At 39.9% G+C, this 20,546-nt stretch overlaps 1 protein-coding gene across 2 annotated transcripts in view; it reads left to right on the top strand.

The window, feature by feature from the left end:
* MCM9 (minichromosome maintenance 9 homologous recombination repair factor) overlaps positions 1–19,485 on the top strand; it is a 112,836-nt gene extending 93,351 nt beyond the window's left edge. Inside the window, exons 9-13 of one of the 2 annotated variants that reach the window (XM_030316240.2) lie at positions 8,572–8,774; positions 9,386–9,589; positions 11,227–11,309; positions 11,791–11,936; positions 16,019–19,485. In XM_030316240.2, the coding sequence (XP_030172100.1) occupies positions 8,572–8,774; positions 9,386–9,589; positions 11,227–11,309; positions 11,791–11,936; positions 16,019–17,486 (2,104 nt within the window). In that variant the 3' untranslated portion in view covers positions 17,487–19,485. Of the gene's footprint in view, positions 1–8,571; positions 8,775–9,385; positions 9,590–11,226; positions 11,310–11,790; positions 11,937–15,174; positions 15,299–16,018 lie in introns of those variants that run through there. The other variant, XM_032593237.1, reaches the window with a different exon arrangement.
* The last annotated feature ends 1,061 nt before the right edge of the window (positions 19,486–20,546 follow it).

Raw genomic sequence — 20,546 nt, 5'->3', positions numbered from 1 at the left:
TACCACCAATAGCTTTCTATTCATGGCCAAATAGTATTCCGTTGTATGAATATACCACAGTTTGTTTATCCATTTATCAATTGATAGAAATTTGGGCTTTCCACTTTTTGGTTATTATGAACAATGCTACTAAGATTCACAAGTTTTTGTGTGGATATATGTTTTCATTGCTCTTGGGTATGTTTTAGGAGAGATCACTTGGTCATATGTTAACAGTATTTAACTTTTTAAGGAGCCGTCAAACCTTTGCAATGCCACTGTACCGTTGTACAGTCCCTCAAGCAGTGTAGGTGGGTTCCAATGTCTTTGTATCCTTGCCAATACTTGTAGTTGTCTGTGATGATAACAGTTCTAGTGTGTCTTTAGTATCTTGCCTGTGGTCTTGATTCGCATTTCCTTAATGACTGATGATACTGAGCATCTTTTCACGTGCTTATTGGTCATCTGTGTATCGTCATTGGAGCAACATCTATTCAAATCCTTTGCCCATTTTTTAACTGGATTTTGTGCCTTTTTATTGTTGAGTTTTAAGAGTTATTTATATTTTTTGGATAAAGTCCTTTCTCAGCTATATGATATGCAAATAATTTCATTCTGTGACTTTTTTTTCACTTCTTTGATGGCATTCCTTGAAGCACAAAGTTGTTAATTTTGATGAAGTCCATTTCATCTGTCTTTTTTTGCTTGTGCTTTTGGTGTCATGACCGCCACAGGTTGTTTTACAACTTGAAAGCAACGAAGGCTTTCTTTAGAGCGAGGTTATGTTTCTTTGGCAGCATGGATCTCCTGGAATCATAGGCCTCTCATCCCTTTGCTTCCAGTCAAATGCCTGTGCTGGTATCCAGAGTTCTTTTCTTCATGGATATCTCAAGTCTGGTTTGCTGGGTTTTTGTTTTCTTTCCTTCTTTGCCTTTGTCTTAGTGTGGGCTGCTATAACAAAATACCATTTACTGGTGGCTTACACAGCAGACATTTATTTCTCACAGTTCTGGAAACTGGAAAGTTCAAGATCAAGGGTGCTGACAGATTCAGTTCCTAGTGAGGACCCTCTTCTTGGCTTGTAAACAGCTGCCTTCTTGCTGTGTGCTCACAAGGTCTTTCCTTGGTGTATGTGTGCGTGTTCAGATATGTGTCTGTGGGAGAGAGAGAGAGAGAGAGAGCGAGCGAGCACGAGAGAGAGCATGAAGAGAGCTCCTCCTCTTCACACGAGGACATTAATTCCCTTATGGGAGCACTACCTTCATGAGCTCATCTTACCTAATTACCTCCTTAAGGCCCCAGCTCATAATTTTATCACGTTGCTGGTTAGGGCTTCAACATATGGATTTGGGGGAATCGCAAACATTCAGTCCATTGTAGTCTCTTTTTTTTATTGTGGTAAATAAAAATCATAACATAAAACTTACCATCCTAATTATTTCTAAGTGTACAGTTCAGTGATGTTAAGTATATCCATATCACCTTATTGTACAACTAATCTTCAGAACCCTTTTCATCTTGCAGAACTAGAACTCTGTACCTGTTAAACAACAACTCCCCATTTTCCCTTCTCCCCCATCCCCGGAAAGCACCATTTTACTTTCTGTGGCTATAATTTTGACTGCTCTAGAAATCCCATATAAGTAGATTCATATCACATTTATCTTTTGTGACTGACTTATTTCACTTAGTATAGTGTCCTCAAGGTTCGTCCCTATTGTAGTAAGTAGCAGATTTCCTTTCTTTTCAAGATTGAATAATATCTCATTGTGCGTGTATATATAGGTATACGTACATCACTTTTGTTTATTTGTGCATCCATGTTCCCTGGGGTTGCTTCCACCTCTGGGCCATTGAGAACAGTATTACTGTGAGCATGAGTGTGGCTTCCATTCCTCTTTTATTCACCCTAATGTTGTCTGCCTTCAGGGCATCTAAACTGAAGGTTTCACCCTTAACCTGGGTCATTTTGTACACCTAGGAAAATTTACTGGGGCTCTGTTGTTCAAAGCCCTTTCTTGCTCTTACTCTCTGAGGTCTAGAAGCAGTTGTGTTTTCCAACCTTTCAAAACTTCACATTTCTGAGCTGTGTATTCTCTTCATTACTCCTTGAAAATTCATCAGTTCTCTCCTGTGCTCATCTCTTTCCTGCAATATTTTGCCAAAGGAAGTTTTTCTTGCTTATGTCATAGTCTCATGTGGGTTGAGGGTGGGGTGCTCTGCTCCACACACTCATGCAGGGCCCAGGCTTCGTCCCTCAGGTGGCTCTCTGACTCTGGGCCTTATCCTGGTCTATGCTGGCAGAGGGAGAGGATGAGGAGGGTTGCATAGGGACGTAGGTGCCTGACCTGGAAATGGCATACATTCCTCCACCCCCATTCCATTGACAAAACTTATTTACCACAGTTCTACTCACCCATAAAAGAGAATGGGAAACATGGTCTGGCTCTGTGCCTGGGGCGAAGGGGAAACAAGGTTTGGTGAGCACATAGCAGCCAGTGCCACAGGTGAGAACTGAATTTATGGATATCAGCACATAGGTGGTGATTAAAGCCATGAGTGGAAATGGGGATCACCCCATAAAGGATGTAATGGGACTACTGGGAGAGCATTGCAAAATCAAGGGCACTATCTGGAGGGCCTGTAATAGTACAAATAATTTGTGTAACCTAACTTTAGAATAGAAAAGTTATCACTGTGTTTTTAGGAAAGTGAAAACGTGGATTAAAAATGGAAAAGTAGCTTTTTCAAAAACTGGAATGTTTTCACTCCTTGGGGTTAATGTAGAAAAAGCTCCACATATTAGCATGATTATTTTATGACTTTGAAGCCTGTAAGTATAAAATGGCTCTGAATTTTAGAAATATTGAACTAAGTGAAGATTTTTTTTTTGCCATGTATTTTGTGAATGTTTATTGAGCATTTAATATGTGACAGGCATGTGAGCATGGTAACAATAAGTCATAGCCCTTCAAGGAGATCAAATCAAGTAGGAAAAAGATAAGGTAAGTCAATGAATGTCTAAACCATTCAGGCAAATTCTTTAAGACCACACAGGATGGGGCGCCTGGGTGGCTCAATCCATTAAGCATCCGACTCTTGGTTTCGGCTCAGGTCATGATCTTGTGGTTCATGAGCTCAAGCCTCACGTTGGGCTCCATGCTGATAGCATGGAGCCTGCTTTGGATTCTGTCTCTCTCTCTTCCCTGTGTGCACATGTGCTCTCTTTCTCTCTGTCTCTCAAAAATAAATGAATAAACATAAACACACACACACACACACACACACACACACACACACACAGAAACATTTAAAGACCACACAGGAACTGTTTAAGATGTCACACTACAGTGGCAGTCTTCAGGTAAAAGAGCACTGGTTTTGGAGCTAAGCAGGTTTGGGTTTGAATGGGAGCTCAGCTCTGCCACTCTCTGTCACCTTCAACTTCTATTTTCCTTATTTCTAAGTTGGTGATATGTTATCTTACCTGTTAAGTTTTTGTGAATATTAGGGACAGTGTATATACATAAAACCTAGCACAATGCTTGGTATTACAAATACGGTATTATTGTTATTGAAGAAGGTGGAGGTCATACTAGATTGGAAAAATGATTATTACCCTACACTAATCCATGAGTTCATTCATTCAGTAGATATTTAGTGAGCCATCACTATGCACAAAGTACTTAGGATTAGCCTGTGTGTGTGTGTGTGTGTGTGTGTGTGTGTGTGTGTGTTTTACCAAAACCTCATTTGGTTTTTAATGCAGCAATGTTTGTGTCACAGATCTGCAACCACCAGGTGTGTATATAGCCTTCCCCTGTTTCAAATGACCAGAAACGACTCTTCTGTTTCTCATTGCTCACATTTTCACTAACTGTCCACCAGACAGCCTTTTTTCTTCACATGTAAATTGTCCTTAGCCCCCTTCCTTAAACTTATTTGTTCCCCCTCCCCACCCAGTTACCTCAGAAATAATTCACCTCCTTCTTTCTGTCTTTGCTTGTTCATTTCCCTTCTCACATCATGGGTAGTTTTAAGATTATGTACATTACAGATACGCAGGAGTCTCCACAGAAGTGTCTCCTTGCTGATGCTAATGCTGACAGGGACGCCATCATCCATGGCTCACATATTGTCTGGCAGGCGCTGTGTAGAACCTCCCCCTCCTCCATCAGTTCTGTTGGAAACTAACTGAAGGCAGGGACCACTGTATACCTTCCTGAATTGTCATTATAGTCCTCTGCACACAGGAAATGTATTATAAATATTTGTAGATCAGAGAGAGGACGAACAGTCAGTTTTATCTCATATTGAAAATATTTTTTAAAAAATCACTTTAATGCAATTGTACTTTGTTTCATTGCCAGTATTTCAGTAATATTCCTTTTCTATGATAAATGCAAACAGCCTCACTTCAGTATGGATTAAATGTGCTTTGTGAGATTAGTTAGGAACAATTTACTACCTTTTTTTTTTTTTTTTTTTTTTTCTTGGCAAACTGGATTCCATGGCCTACACAACTGCCTTCACAAAGGCATTTTGGCACATAAATTATAAGATGTAGACTATTCAGAATTTTCCACTTTCAATAATTTTTTTTTAAATATTTATTTTGAGAAAGAGCAAGTGAGCAGTGGAGGGGCAGAAGGGGAATCCCAAGCAGGCTGTGCACTGTCAGCACAGAGCCCGACGGAGGGCTTGAACTCACAAACTGCTACCTCGTGACCTGAACCAAAATCAAGAATGGGATGCTTAACCAACTGAGCCACCCAAGTGCTCCCCTTTCAGTAAAATTTCAAAAGGGATTTCGTTTTAAAGGGGGATTTAGTGCCTTGTTTGTGTTTCTCCTTCATGAGTGTCTTCTTGTGCCATTTACTACAAATAAAGACTCTTAAACTTTTTCAGTCTCATGAGCTGGTCACTGGAGCCAACTGGAAATAGATTAGAGATTAACAAATGTAGCACATGTTTGCTGATGTCACAGGGCTGTGACTACTCAGAGGCAGATATGCCACTATAACTAAAAATGGTCATTGAATGGAGAGCATACAAATTTACAGAGAAAAAAAGAATCTATATTTGTTATTAATGAATATGCCATGCTATTTTGAGGACTTGCCCATCAATGATAAATTTAACAACAATATCTAAGTTATGTCATATCCACACACCCATGGCGCCACTGCTCTGTTCAGGACTTGTGTGCCTCTTCCTGGACCATGGCTCTGATCTTCTCCATGTGTCCTGTCCATCTAACCTGCCCACTGTGCCCAGACCTCCTCAGTCTTCCCTTTACTGTTGCTCCTCAACATATATTTGCTCCTTTTCATATATTTGTTGGCTATCTATATGTCTTCTTTGGAAAAATAAGTATTCAGATTCTCTGCCCATTTTTAAATTGGATTGTTTGGTATTTTGGGTGTTCATTTGTATAAGTTCTTTATATATTTTAGATATTAACCCCTGATCAGATTTATCATTTATAAATATCTTTTCCCATTCAGTAGGTTGTCTTTTTGTTTTGTTGATGATTTCCTTCACTGTGCAAAAGCTTTTTATTTTGATGTAGTCCCAATAGTTTATTTTTGTTTTCATCTCCCTGCTCTTAGGAGACTTATCTAGAAAATTATTGCTATGGCTGATGTCAGAGAAGTTACTGCCTGTGTTCTCTTCTAGGATTCTTGTGATTTCAGGTCTCTTGTTTAGGTCTTTAATGCATTTTACTTTTGTGCATAATACTAGAAAGTAGTCCGGTTTCATTCTTTTACATGTAGCTGTCCACTTTTCCCAGCACCGTTTATTGAAAAAGTGTTTTTTTTTCCCATTGTATATTCTTGCCTTCCTTGTCATAGATTAATTGACCATATAATCGTGGGTTTATTTCTGGAGTCTCTATTCTGTTCCACTGATCTATGTGTCTATTTTTGTGCCGGTACTATGTTGTTTTGATTACTACAGCTTTGTGTAGTATATCTTGAAATCTAGAATTGTGATACCTCCAGCTTGGTCTTCTTCCTCAAGATTGCTTTGACTATTTGGGGTCTTCTGTGATTACATATAAATTTTAGTATTATTCATTCTAGTTCTGTGAAAAATACTGTTGGTATTTTAATAGACATTGCATTGAATTTGTAGATTGCTTTGGGTAGTATGGACATTTTAACAATATTTGTTCTTCCATTCCATGAGCATGGAATATCTTTTCATTTGTTTGTGTCATCTTCAATTTTTTTTATAGTTTTCAGAATATAGGTCTTTTACCTCTTTGGTTAAGTTTATTCGCAGGTATTTTATTCTTTTTACTGCAACTGTAAATACTGTTGTTTTTAAAATTTCTCTTTCTGCAACTTCATTGCTAGTGTATGGAAAAGCCACAAGTTTCTTGGTACTAATTTTGTAGACTGCCACCTTACTGAATTTGTTTATTACTTCTAGTAGTTTTTTGGTGAATTATTTAGGATTTTCTGGACCTGAATAGACATTTTTTTAATATGAAATTTATTGTCAAATTAGTTTCCATACAACACCCAGTGCTCATCCCAACAGGTGCCCTCCTCAATGCCCATCACCCACCCTCCCCTCCCTCCCACCCCCCATCAACCCTCAGTTTACTGAATAGACATTTTTCCAAAGAAGATACACGGATGGCCAACAGACACATAAAAAGATGCTCAGCATCGCTAATCATCAGGGAAATGCAAATCAAAACCACAATGAGATATTACCTGTTAGAATGGCTAAAATCAAAAAGACAAAAAACAACAACTGTTGGTGAGGATATGGAGAAAAAGGAACAGCTGTGCACTGTTGGTGGGAATGTAAATTGGTACAGCCACTATGGAAAACAGTATGGAGGTTCCTCAAAAAATTAACCATAGAAATACCATAAGGTCTAGTAATACCACTGTTAGAAAACAAAAACACTAATTCAAAAAAATATATGTACCCCTGTGTTCATTGCAGCATTATTTACAATAGCCAAGACATGGAAGCAACCTAAGTGTCCACCAGTAGACATATGGATAAGAAAAATGTGTGTGTGTGTACACATGTGCACGTGCGTGCGCACGCACACAGATACACACGCACACACACACTGGAATATTACACAGTCATAAAGAAAGGATGAGATGATGCCATTTGAGACAACATGGATGGACCTTGAGGGTATTATGCTGAGTAAAATAAGTCAGACTGAGAAAGACAAACACCGTATGATTCTACTCATAAATTAAATCTAAAAAAATAAATTAAAAAAAAGCAGAATCAGAACTATAAATATAGAGAACAAACTGATGGTTGCCAGAGGGGAGGGGAATGGGAGTTTGGGGAAAATACGTGAAAGGGAGAGGGAATAAGTTCAGTTTGGAATGAGTAAATCACAGTTCAGTTATGGAATGAGTAAGCTATGCAAATAAAAAGCAGAGCATAAGGAATACAGTCATTGATATTGTAGTAGTGATGTAATGGAACAGATGGTAGCTACACTTGTGATGAACATAGCATAATGTGTAAACTCGTCAAATCACTAAGTTATGCACCTGAAATTAATGTAACATTGTGTGTCACCTAAGCTCAGAACAAAGAGTAATGCTGATCAATCCTTATTTTTCCTAATTTCCTTTCCCTTCCTCTCTTCCCCTTCCTCCTTTCTCCTCTTTCCCTCATCCCTCTCTCTGTGTCTCTGACCCTTGTTTCTTTCACTTTTAGAAAAATCAAAAGAAGTGAGCACACAAGAAGTTTTTGCTTTAACCACTCAGCATTCTCCAAAGTCACCCTTACCCCTTATTTTCACTCCCTCACAAATATATATATATATATATATATATATATATATATATATATATATATATAATCTCCACTTTAAAAGTCCAGATGTTGGGGCACCTGGGTGGCTCAGTCGGTTGAGCGGCCGACTTCGGCTCAGGTCATGATCTCGCGTTCCGTGAGTTCAGCCCCGCGTCGGGCTCTGTGCTGACAGCTCAGAGCCTGGAGCCCGTTTCAGATTCTGTGTCTCCCTCTCTCTGCCCCTCCCCCATTCATGCTCTGTCTCTCTCTGTCTCAAAAATAAATAAACATTAAAAAAAATTTAAAAATAAATAAATAAATAAAAGTCCAGATGTTGTGAAGGGCCCAGTTCAAAAGCTACTTTGCATTGTTTCTCTAATCATCTCTTCCAACCACAGAAATGGATACACATCATCTTTACTTCCCCTGGGAACTTTATCCTTCCAGAATGTATCATAGTCTGTCCTGTCTTACCATTATAGCTGGTAGATTACAAGCTCCTTAAGAATAGTATCTGTGTTTAATTTAATTTTGTACACCTCTTAGCACCCAGCAGAGGGATCTGCTCATAGTAGGGGCATAAGAAATATTTATTTAACAATAACTTCTTTCAGCATACGCTGCTTTAATATACTTCCTTTGAACTTGGCATTTGTGATACCTCCTTGTATCATTCCATATTCTCTTCCACACAGTTTCTCTAGATTTTCAAGGAACAAGATTTTCTTTTTATTAACAAGTTTAATTTTGCTATTTATTTGAATCTCAGCAGTCAGTGAATTGTACCCTCTCTTTTAATAGCCTCGTGTGCAAGCTGAACACAAGGACCACCATTCTGGCAGCAACTAACCCCAAAGGCCAGTATGACCCCCACGAGTCCGTGTCCGTGAACATTGCCCTTGGCAGCCCACTCTTAAGTCGATTTGATCTGATCCTGGTTTTGCTTGATACCAAGAATGAAGACTGGGATCGTATAATTTCCTCCTTTATCTTAGAAAACAAAGGTATGTGGAGATAAATTATTCACATTGGTGGAGAAAAAGTAGACATAACCAAATGAAATTCTCTTTGAAGAAAATTAAGTAAATACTCAAGGTACCTACCTAACCGGCAATAGAGAGATGCTTAGACCGAAGGCAGCAAGAGGAGCCATTTAGTGTTCCCAGAATAATGAGCAGAAAGGAGGCCTACTGATGATCTTATAGTTGGTAAATATGTTCTTTGTGATTAAAAGAGGGCAACCTTATGGTAAATAGTTACCACTCACCTCTTGCACGCAAAGAAAACTGGACTGAATTATGAAACAGAAATCTCTAAATGTGTGTTTCTGTTTAAGTTAAATTAGATTTATTCAAATACTGTGTATTACTATAGGACAGACCAGAATTATTCTGGATAATTTTAGCACCTGTAGGAAGTTTACCTTCATTAAGCTTAGATCCTAAGGCTGCTTGTTCTTGAACTATATGCCATGCAGAATCAGGTCTAGGTTTCAGTGGCCACAAACCTGAAGGTTATCTTTTTTAAAGATGAACACAAGAACGTTATCAAAACCCTTTAAGTGAGATGTTTGTCTGTTCTTAGAAATTGCTGACCTAGCACCTGATATTTACAGGTTACCCAAGCAAATCAGAAAAGCTCTGGAGCATGGAAAAGATGAAAACCTATTTCTGCCTGATTCGAAATCTACAGCCCACCCTGTCTGACGTGGGTAATCAGGTTCTTCTCCGGTACTACCAGATGCAGAGGCAGAGTGATTCCCGGAACGCTGCCCGGACCACCATCCGCCTGCTGGAAAGCTTGATCCGATTGGCAGAAGGTTTATTTCTTTCAACAAATAATACTTCTATTGGGTGCCCAATGCGTGCAAGGCATGGAGCTTGGCACCATGATTCAAAGATGAATAAGAAGATTTTCTAAGGTGTTCATAGTTGCTTGAAAAGTAAAGGCTCTGAGCTATGAAACCTGCATTCTTCTGAGGACAGATTATGAGTATTGAGTAGAGTGTAGCATCATTAAGAGGACTCTTGGTGACATGATTCATTTAGAAAGTCTTATTTACTAACATTTGTTTCTCAGTGGTGGTCTGTTAGCATTTTCGGTGGAATACTTGCTTGTTTAGAGTTGTTTCCAGTGAAGCATATCTGGTTTTTTCTCATTAATTGCCATTCACAGGCCACCACTAACATAACAGATGACCCCAACCCTAAGGCATGAGACTTACATGCATACATACAACTAACATGTATCTCAAGACTTTTTTTCTAGGGGCACCTGGGTGGCTCAGTCAGTTAAACATCCAACTTCAGCTCAGGTCATGATCTCACAGTTCGTGAGTTCGAGCCAGTGTTGGGCTCTGTGCTGACAGCTCAGAGCCTGGAGCCTGCTTCAGATTCTGTGTCTCCCTCTCTCTCTGCCTCTCCCTCATTTCGCACTCTGTCTCTCTCAAAATAAATAAATAAACAAACAAACATCAAGACTTTTTTTCTAATACTAGCTTTTACATTTAGCCCTTGTTAAAATAATTCTAAAAAAATTTCTGTGTGAACTGGCTGTATCATATGATGACAGAATATATACTTAATAAAAAGTTTTATAAAACAAATACACTTCACTGTGTCAAGGATTTATAGCTAATATTCAGACAAGTATCCCAAACGCAGGCTTGTGAGTTTGGTAGTTTTGAAAAGCTCACAGATAAAGAGAAGTGCCAGAGATGAGAAATGACTTTAATATTGTGTATTTCTGTAATAGAATAGAAAATGAGGATTAATGGGGCACCTGGGTGGCTCAGTCAGTTAAGTGTCTGAGTCTTGGTTTCAGCTCAGGTCATGACCTCACGGTTTGTGGGATCGAGCCCCGCGTTGGGCTCTATGCTGACAACGCCTGGGATTCTCTCTCTCCCTGTCTCTCAGTCCCTCCCCCACTCACACACATGCACCTTCTCTCTCTCTCCCTCTCTGTCTGCAAAATAAGTAAATAAACGTTTTTTAAAATGGAGATTAAAAGTTGTTGAATATTAGCTATATGCTTATATAACCCCTTTCTTTGTTGGAGCCCAGAGTACTTTCATGTAAATACCCAGAATTGACATGGGCTGTGAAAGATTAGGCCCATCATTAGAGAAACAACTTTAAAACTAATTGAAATTAGACTTCTGTGGGGTGCCTGGGGGGCTCATTTGGATAAGAGTCTGACTCTTGATTTTGGCTTAGGTCTTGATCTCAGGGTTGTGATTAAAGCCCCACATAGGGCTCCAGGCTGGGTGTGGAGCCTACTGAAGGAAGGGAGGAAGGGAGGAAGGAAATAAATTAGACTTTTGTGCTTGTTTTAGTAAAATGAATTTGGTACTAGTAGCTCATTCATAAAATGTAATTTTTCAGGGGGTCAGGTAAAGTATTACATTTATCACGTCAGATGTGCATCAAAAAATTTCTGTCTTCGTAATTTTCTTAGCTCATGCTCGCCTGATGTTTCGTGACACTGTGACTCTGGAAGATGCTATTACAGCAGTGTCAGTAATGGAATCCTCGATGCAGGTAAGGGTATTTTGCACCTAATATTTGAACTCTATAAGCATGTAAAAAAAAAAAAAAGACAATTTATAGCATATCAGGGGTTGTAAAAGTGATCATAATCTAGATCTAATGATTTCAGGAAATATATCCAAAGGAAACCATTTAAAAGAAGGGGAAAACATGGTCGTGGAAGCATTCTTTGCATCAGTAGCATTGCTTTTGCCAACTAGTGTGCAGCAGTGGGTGTCACTCTTTTTTCCTCAACACGTCTGAGGGGCGCTCATGGTCCCACTAGTGACAGTGTGCTTCCTGGAGCAGTTCTTGCCACCAGGAACTGGAGGGAGAGAACTGTTGAAATTTGCAGAAGGCCCAGTTGACTGACAGCCAAGATGGGAGTAGAGAGGGCCGATCTGGGATCAGTGGCCTCCAGCGTATGCTTCCTCTATGCAGGCTGACTGGTTGACTCTCTCTGGTATTTTCCATTTTCTCGATACCCCTTCAGGGAGGTGCACTGCTAGGAGGTGTGAATGCACTTCACACTTCCTTTCCTGAAAACCCTCTGCAGCAGTACCAGAGGCAATGTGAACTCATTCTGGAAAAGCTGGAGCTGCACAACCTCTTGAGTGAAGAGCTAAGAAGACTTGAAAGGTGAGAAGAGAAATCCAAGAAAAGGCTTATAATGGAAAATCCTTGTTTGACACTTCGTGAAATGAAGGAAGTGGAAATTAAGTGGAAAATCTGTCTGTACTATCTGTAGGGGATTGTTTCAGTTGTCTGTTGCTGTATAATCAACTACCCCAAAGCTTGGTGGCTTAAAGAAACAAAAACAAAACCACCACTACCACCATTTTATTGCTCACTTTCCTGAGAGTCGTAAATTCGTTTATCTCCACACCACACAGTGTCGGCTGGGATCACTCATATACTTGAATTTAGCTGGGAGCTCAGGTGGAACTGGAACATCCAGAATGGTTTCCCTCACATGTGTTGTGCCTTAGTGGAGGTGGCTTAAATGGCCAGGGGCTCTCTTTACCACAGGGGAGTCGGAATTCTGACATGGTAGCTTAATGCTCCAAAAGAGCAAAAATGGAAGCCAGCAGGCCTCTTATGAGCTGGGCCAGAACTGATACAGCATCATTTCTGCCACATTTTATAGGTCAGAGCAAGACACAGGGTCAGCCCCCATGCAAGGTAGGGGAAAATAGACACCACCTCTTGATGGGAGGAGTGACATAGACATACAGGAATGGGGGAATTGATGGCTGCCATCTTTGGAGACCACCTTCTGTAGCTACATTTCCTTGGCTTGCTGGTTTGGTGAGCCTCATGGAGAACACTGGCAGGTTCTTTACTATATATGGTAAACTGTGTATTAATTTACTGAATTTATACCACCGGTTCCCAATTACATGAGAAGCACCGAGGTTGGCTACTCACAGTTCACAACCAAGACATGCAGTTTCCATGGAATCAAGAAGCCTTGGTAAATGGGATTTATTCTGTTCACTACCACTACTTCATCCTCTTCTCTTTCTTTGGGTCAATATAGGTAGAGCGGTGCCATTTAGAAAGGTGGCTGGGAATGCTGTTAAGAAAGAGGAAGTTGAACTCCAGGAGGTCAGTCTACCCCAGGCTAGACCCAGTCACAAAATATTATCATAATTTGGCTTTATCATTTTTCCTTGCCAGGAAAGGACCATGTGCAAGGGAGTTTACATGAAGAATCATAGTGTTTATTAATATTTTAATTTTATTCTTAATGGTTTTAAAGCTCTCTTCCAAGCATAATAAATGTTTGATCTTTATGTAACCCTGGTGAAAGAAAATCAGGTAGAAGACTGAGGCCCAGATTGCTTTCGAGCCAGCCGAATAGGATGTTTTGAAAGTTTGAGAAGTGGAGATAACTAGTAGTGACCTTTACCTGTGAAAGGCCCTCCTGGTCCATTAGCAACAGCTCTGACCCTCCCTTCAGCATCATCATTTTCCTTCCCTACATGCGCAGATTCATGACCTTTAAAATTTCACATATTTAACAGACAAAAAGTCTCCAGTGAGAACGATGTATTTTGTTAAAGAGGGAAACCTGTTTCTCCTCCAACAGGGTAACAACTCAAGAATGGCAAAAGCAATGTTTCAAAACTCAGCTTTGTAATGATTTGTTAAAATGTGGGAAGGAACATGTCATGTGCATTACCTAGAGAATTTTTGCCCAGACTTCAATGTTTGCATGCTCCCTGCATACATGAGCTTCTAAAAAGCTAGACTTTGAGGGTGTACCTGTAACACATGAGTGAGCGATGGCAGAGGTATCCATTTGGGTATCTTCATGATCAGCGTGAGTGGCTCAATAATTGCCCTGAGTCTGGCAGCTGGCGTTGACCTCAAAGCTGGGAGCTGGTGAAAGGAGTTCCCATGGAAGCAGAGCGGCTGCTGAAGGAGAATTTAGAGACTGAGATGGATTGTTGACCGAACAAGTATAACCTTGAGAATTATTTCCCTGGCTTTTCTCCTTTCACTCACTGCCTTCATGTAGTAGCATTCTCTCTCAAATTCATAAAACCCCAGCACAGCCTTCCTGGGGGAAGTTTGGGGACTGGCTTTGTGTTGCTAATACCTAGTGCCCCTTGTATAAAATCAACCCCCTTTTCTCTTGGTCTGGTTTTTTAATGATCCAGAGCCTAGTGTTAAGATGAAAGATACTCCTTTGGTTCTTTTATGGTTTGATGTAGCTGATCCTTTTTAGACCTGCCCTGGGCCTGGCTTGGCTTTTGGAAAGGCTGCTCATTTTGACTGAGCAGAAACTGGACATTTGGACTACCAAAAGCTGTCATGCTGGATTCAGGAAGGAAAGGAATGTGAAGCTCAGAATCAGTGTTATGTGATAGAAAAACAGTGGTTGAACTTACCAAATTCAAAACGACCCTCCTGGAGGGAAAGAAGAAGAAGGGTAGGTAATGATCTAAAAAAATAGGATTCTGCCTTAAAATATCCTTTTCTTCTGATACATCTTTGTAATGCAGGGGCATGTCCCAGTGTTGATCCTCAAAGTAACAAAACCAGGTTGCCCTGCAAATGACAATGCATGACCTCCAAGGCACGTCTAAGGCTAATTTTGTTAAGCAAGAAAAGCCCACGTAGCATATAGTTTTATCCCCTCAGGAAAGACTTGTCTATTCCTTAAAGTGGTCATATATGACTCATCAAACTATTGTACCTTTATCACACTTTTCTTCTGGAAAATGCTTACCAGTGACAGCCGGCCTCAAATGGTGGTCATTCTATTCATATGAAAACAGAATGCAAAGAGATTGTCTTTTAGGAAGGTATAGTAAAACTGGAAACATTTTATGTAGGGGAGAATTTAATTCCCAAAGTCAGAATAAGACTAAAATGGTAGGGCTAAATTATTCTATGCCTTAAATTCACTGTCTTTTAGAACATTTTTTATGGAGCTTTAACAATTATGAATATCTCTGACCCCAATTTGATGTATATTTGATAGAAGTAATTTTGCAAGCTATTTTGGGTTTTTTTTGTTTGGCTGTGACTGTGGTGAATATGGATTTTGCTGTATTGATGTGTCCAAATCTATAGTGAGTGAATATAACCCAGTATTTTTATCATAATTTTTTGTGGTTTTTTTTTCCTGATCATAAGAGGTAATACATGTTCTTAATAGAGTATTTTGAAAAGTAACAGTAATAAATTAAAAAGATAAAAATCACATATAATCTTATTTCCCAGAGAGGCCTACCATTAACATTTTAATATATTTAAATATATTTAAATCTAAAATTCATTTAAATGTAATGTATTTTCTTCTATACCTTTTTCTGTGATTACACATGATTTTTAGAATAACTTACTCGTCTGCTCTTTGGCTTAGTTCTTTTCATATTTAACACACGGAAGTGGGATCATGTTGCCCCTTATACTGCGAAGCTGTTCCTTTTGAGAAACTGTCATCTCTGTTGGAAGTTGATCCTCTGGCATTATTTCCATTTCTGGCATGCCCAAGATTGAAAATGACTATCACTGATCAGATCCTTCATTCTGGAAGGTCAGTAGGTTTCACCTCTGTGTCAGCTGGATAGAGAGTAGCTGCCCAGAACATGTGTTGAAATGGCTACACTTTGCAGGAAAGATGTCACACTTGCTTGGGGGAGGTGTGCCATGAACGTGATGCCACAGGGCCAGCGGGATCACAGTCTCTACTCCCAAGGAAGGTGACTTTTAGGTGTGCTAAAATTCAGTACTCAGGTGAAGAGACGTGAGGAGATCATAATCTCTGGGCTTCCACTCTGTTTCTGACCTGCAGACTGCCTATGAAAGAACCACCCGATCAGCAGCTGTCCACTGTGCAGATAGTTAGAAGCCTGTGTTGTAGTGGAACATGTAACAGGAGAGATAAGAATAAGCATTTTACACTGACCTTCAAACAATCTTAAATGAATTAAATGGACTTTCAGAGAGATCTAAAGATGTAGACAAACCTGTTACTTCATTTCCTTTATTTCATTTCAGTTTTAAAATGATGATCAAAGCACTTAAATTCTATACTGCTGAGAAAGGATAATTTCCTCCTGCTGCTCTAAGAGACTGTATTTGGTATTAACTTGGAATTATGTTGGACTGAAGCCTTTAGATGGCATCTCAGAGACTAAAGAAATGGAAAGGTTAAAAATTCTCTTCTCTTCAATACATGTTTTCCTTATTTATCTCTGTCACAGGTTACAGAATCAGAGTGCGTACCAATCCCAGCCCCAGGCAGTGGAGGCAGAGACTAACCCAGGATCCTTGAAAAATGACCCAGGAGAAGAATGCAAGTCCAGAATCTGGTCAGCACGGCAGGAAGTGAACTGTAGTACGCTGACGTCCTCTGCTGGAGGCAGTCCTGAGGGAAGCCCACTTCTCAGTCCCCTCTCCCCCCTGGGGCCTAATACATCAACAAATAGAAAACATTTACCTGAGCACAAATACAGCAAAGATGAGAGTTTGGACTGGTTTGACTGCATAGCAGCTCATCAGATTGAGCCCAAAAACACTGTTCCTGTGTCTCCCAAAACAACTGGGGGGAAAATGGCTTTGAAAATCTTCCGGAACAAATCTCAGGGTAAGGAAAGGAATGAGCCAGGCCAAAGGAGCAAATTGGAAACTGGACAGCTTCTAGCACCAGGAGAGGCAGAAGCTCCATCAAGGCCAGATAATGTGGAAGGTAAAGAGGCAAAAAAGGCAGCAATGGTTTCTGAAATGGAAGTGCCTGCCGGTGAGCCAGACTCGGTACTGATGCATCACGTCTCCAGGAAACTGCACACGCTGCACAAGGCGAGGGCCCAGGAGCTGTACAGGAATCCCTCTAGGGCGCCTTCACGGCCCACAGGCTCTCCTCATCCTCGCTCTGGTCCTGTACACAGCCCACAGGGAGCATGGGAAACTCCCAAAAGAACGAGACAGAAATCCCTTGCTCAGAGGGAAGAGCCTGAACTTGAATATGCCGAGAGTCCAGGTCCCCCGTTGGCCAAACTAGCAAAATTTACTTTCAAACCAAAGTCAAAACTGATCCATTCCCCTGAAGACCACAGTCATGTGTCTCTAGGCACAACTGAAGTAGCCGTCCCAGGTCCTGAAACTCCCCACGTTGCAAGCAGAGACTCAACCTCGCCTGTGAAGGGTCCCCAAAAGTTGGCCTCTCCCTCAGGAAGCAGGAACTCAAACCAGCCACAGAGTGAGGCAAAGCAGGTGTCCCGCAAGCCACCGGAGGAAGACAGGTCAAGAGAGGAGAGCAAACATGTCCCTGAAAGGAGAACCATCCAGCCTGAAGTAGAGCTTGGGAACAAGACTGAGCATTCTCATCTTACTTGTCAGAGAGACAGAAAGGAAGAGGTCTCAAGCAGTAACAAAAGCAGCAAGGTTCACTCCTGCACATTAGCCAAATTGGCAAACTTCTCCTTTACTTGCCCCTCTGAATCCAAACCGGAATCCCTTCCTCCTCCTGAAAGTGTGAACCGGGGAGAGAGAGGCCCAAGACCTCCTCCCGGGACTGCAGCTCCAGTGCCTGGCAAGAAGAGGAGAACTTTCCAGCTAGAGGGGTCCACTGAGAGATTGGCTCTTTCCAAAAAATCTCTCTTTAGTTTATCAGAACTAGATGACGAAGCATTGGATTTTGATTGGGATGAAGAAATGAGAAAAAAACCATAATCATGAAAAGCTTTCAGGTCAAATTTCAGCCTCCCCAGCTCAACACGGCACCTTTGGGATATTGACATGGTGTTTATATGTGAACAAAAACTCTTGGCCATAATGAGTTCCATTTAGAATACCAGCACCCCCGACAGGCTTTATAATTTCAGCTTTACCCTCATGACTTGAAAAGTCATATAATCAGTGTCTGGCAGAGTCGGGCAGTGTCATACCAGCACTTGAATTAATTGAAATTGTGCTTAATTTTGCAAATGTAATACTTGTATTCCCAAAGATGTTTCTGTTTGTTTTGGGTTGGTTTTTTGTTGGTTTTGTTCTGTTGTTTTTGTTTTGTTTTAATGGGGGTTGGGTCTTCGGGAGATCATTTCTTTCATTTACTTAGGAACAAATGCCAGGAAGGTAGCCCTCATAAAGTTAACAGGTTAGGTGAAGAATATTCTTTTTTTTTTCCTTCACCCAAGATGTGCTGAGTGTGATGAATATTGTAATTTTCCAAAATGATGTGATTTTTCTAATATTTTTGTGTTTATTCTCATGTGTCAAATTAGATGTGCTAATGCTTTTCCTTCTTGAGGAGGCATCCTTACAGTTCCATCGTATTCTTAAAGATCTGGCAACTGGTCAAACAGCAGCTTTCTGAAGTATTGACCTTTTGAGTTTTCCCTGTTGTCTTGAGCTAACATTTTGTGCTTCAGATTCTTTGTATCATTGGCGGGGGGGGGGGGGGGGGGGGCGGGGAGGTGGGGGGGTGGCTACCTTCAACACAACTTAAATCCTGTGGTTAGGAGAGCGTGTAGTAATCTCAATCATGTATCGTGGCATCTACCCAAGTGGTTAATATGGAAATACGATTCCTACTAAGTTATGATTCATTTGTCTTTAAAACCTAGCAAATGATGGCTGTGTTTGGTAGGAATAGACATCTCAAACTTTGTCTTTCTTAAGTCCTTTTAAAATCACTTTTTCCTTTGGATTCTAGCAGGAGCTGTTAGGATTTCTTAATTACAGACTTTCTCTTCTGAATTATGAATTTTTAAAACGAGGCTTCCATTGTCTGAGGGGCTTTTAGATGTGAAGAGTACCCAAAACTACCTGTACTTTGTTTAATGATTGTTTCATTAAGTTCATACCAAAATATTAAGGAACCTCAAATTTTCTTGAGCATTTAAACATTAATTCCAAAATTGACTAATTACGTTTTCTGAAAAATGTTAAACTATGAGTACAAATTGATGAGTCTTTTGAAATAACACCTTAAACAGCTGGCGAGGATTGTAAAATGTACTATTGCACATTCACCTCAACTTATTCTGAAACATTAAGACTATAGTTTAGGTAATTTCTTCTTCCTTCTGTACTTACTTAATAACTTCCCAGTGTAGTATGATTCTTAATGTGATCTGTCCCTAATGTCTCAGTGTTAGTACTTCCCTGAGTTTCAATAGTCTGACTAGAAATGAGGGAAAGAGAGAGGATCCGGGTTATCGACAGGTTGAATCTTAGTCTAGACACAGTCTAGTCTGATTGTGTAGACTGGGACAATTGAAACTGAGTCACCATGCCGAGCTGTTGTTTTTGGTTTGGTTTTTGTTTTTGTGGTAAACTTTTAAGTCCTCCTCTTATAAATGTCTTTGAAACTTGGTATCTCTTGCAGTAACGATGTATTAAATAAAGCTTTGCATGGCTGGCAGTACGTAACCTGTTGGCTTTGTCACTAGGGTATTTTGATATGTTCTGTTTTCATTATTTAAAATGGCTGTGTTCCTTATTGGGAATCTTGATTCTAGAGCTTGCACTTCTTGGTAATGAGGGATTTATGTACTTAACTTATCTCTTCAGGACATTGAATAATTCATGTTTTAAAATACGGTGTTAAATTGTCTCCTTCCTTAATTATTGTATATGACCACCTGTGCCACCTGCTACCTGGTTATTCTTTGTACCCACCATGCATCCTATTATTTATGCTAATAAATCCACCCTATTTTTTATTTTAGCACCTTCTTCTGTCAGGATCATTTGGCTAAATTACAGGTTCCATGTATTTCTTTGATGCTTACCCAGTTAGAAATAACTTTGTAAATATTGTAAATAGACAAGCTTATTAGAAGGAATAAAATATGTTCAGTATGAACATTCCCCTACTTACTAAAAAATTAAACTTGTATCACAGCCTGCTTTCGGGTTACGACTACCTTGCTGTGCTTGTGTTTGATGGTCAAAATCTGACAACTTGGTCAATAGGAAGTCCCATTATGTTGATGCCGATGTCCTTTTAGGACTCTGACATTTCTAAAAGTATCGTAGTATCTGAAAATAACAGCACGTTCCAGACACACTTTGATTTTTTTCCTGCCTCTAGTCTTAGAATCAGCTACCCCCTAAGGCAGTCTATTCCCTTTATAGGCCGATGGTATTACAGGCCAAACTCATGGTCTTAAGGGCATGCAGGGTCAAAAGTACTACCACTGCTGTTTGCTCCCTGTAGTAGTTTAGAGCTGAAAATGTCTAATGTCGTGAGGTCACATTCTATCCTGCTGTGTCCTGTTTTTCTTACGCTATGTGATTTCACAAGACTTTCTCTTATATGGTATTTAGCGTGTACCGAAGAAGCACATGGGCATCTTGGGGGAGTATGTACAGTCTCAAAAATCATATTTCTGGTCAATAAGGGAAAGTATAAAAATAACCCTTAATTCTGCATCAACATGTCAGAATACTTTTATTTCAGGCCAGTGAACTCCTTTACAACATTTTAGTAATGTAGAATTACACCTAATTTGCGAGACCAAACCAGAATTTTAACTCTCTTATAATTATGTAAAAGAGAGGAGTTTTCTGAACCTGTAAAAGATAATGTCTTCAGTGTATATGTGGTAGTCTAAAATTTCTAGTAGGGATTTTATTATAATTTTTAGTGTTTCTCAGAAATGCAGACAGAATAAGCTTATTATTCTGATATCTTTAACTGTTCGGCTTAAACTTTAAACTTTTTCAGAAGCTATATCAAAACTTTAATAATAGAGATCTCCTCTTGGTTGACAAATTTGAATTCCC

Source organism: Lynx canadensis, chromosome B2, assembly GCF_007474595.2.
Source record: "Lynx canadensis isolate LIC74 chromosome B2, mLynCan4.pri.v2, whole genome shotgun sequence".
Lineage (NCBI taxonomy): Eukaryota > Metazoa > Chordata > Mammalia > Carnivora > Felidae > Lynx > Lynx canadensis.
Note: the sequence above shows the minus strand (reverse complement) of the source record. Positions and strands in the feature narration are given on the sequence as shown.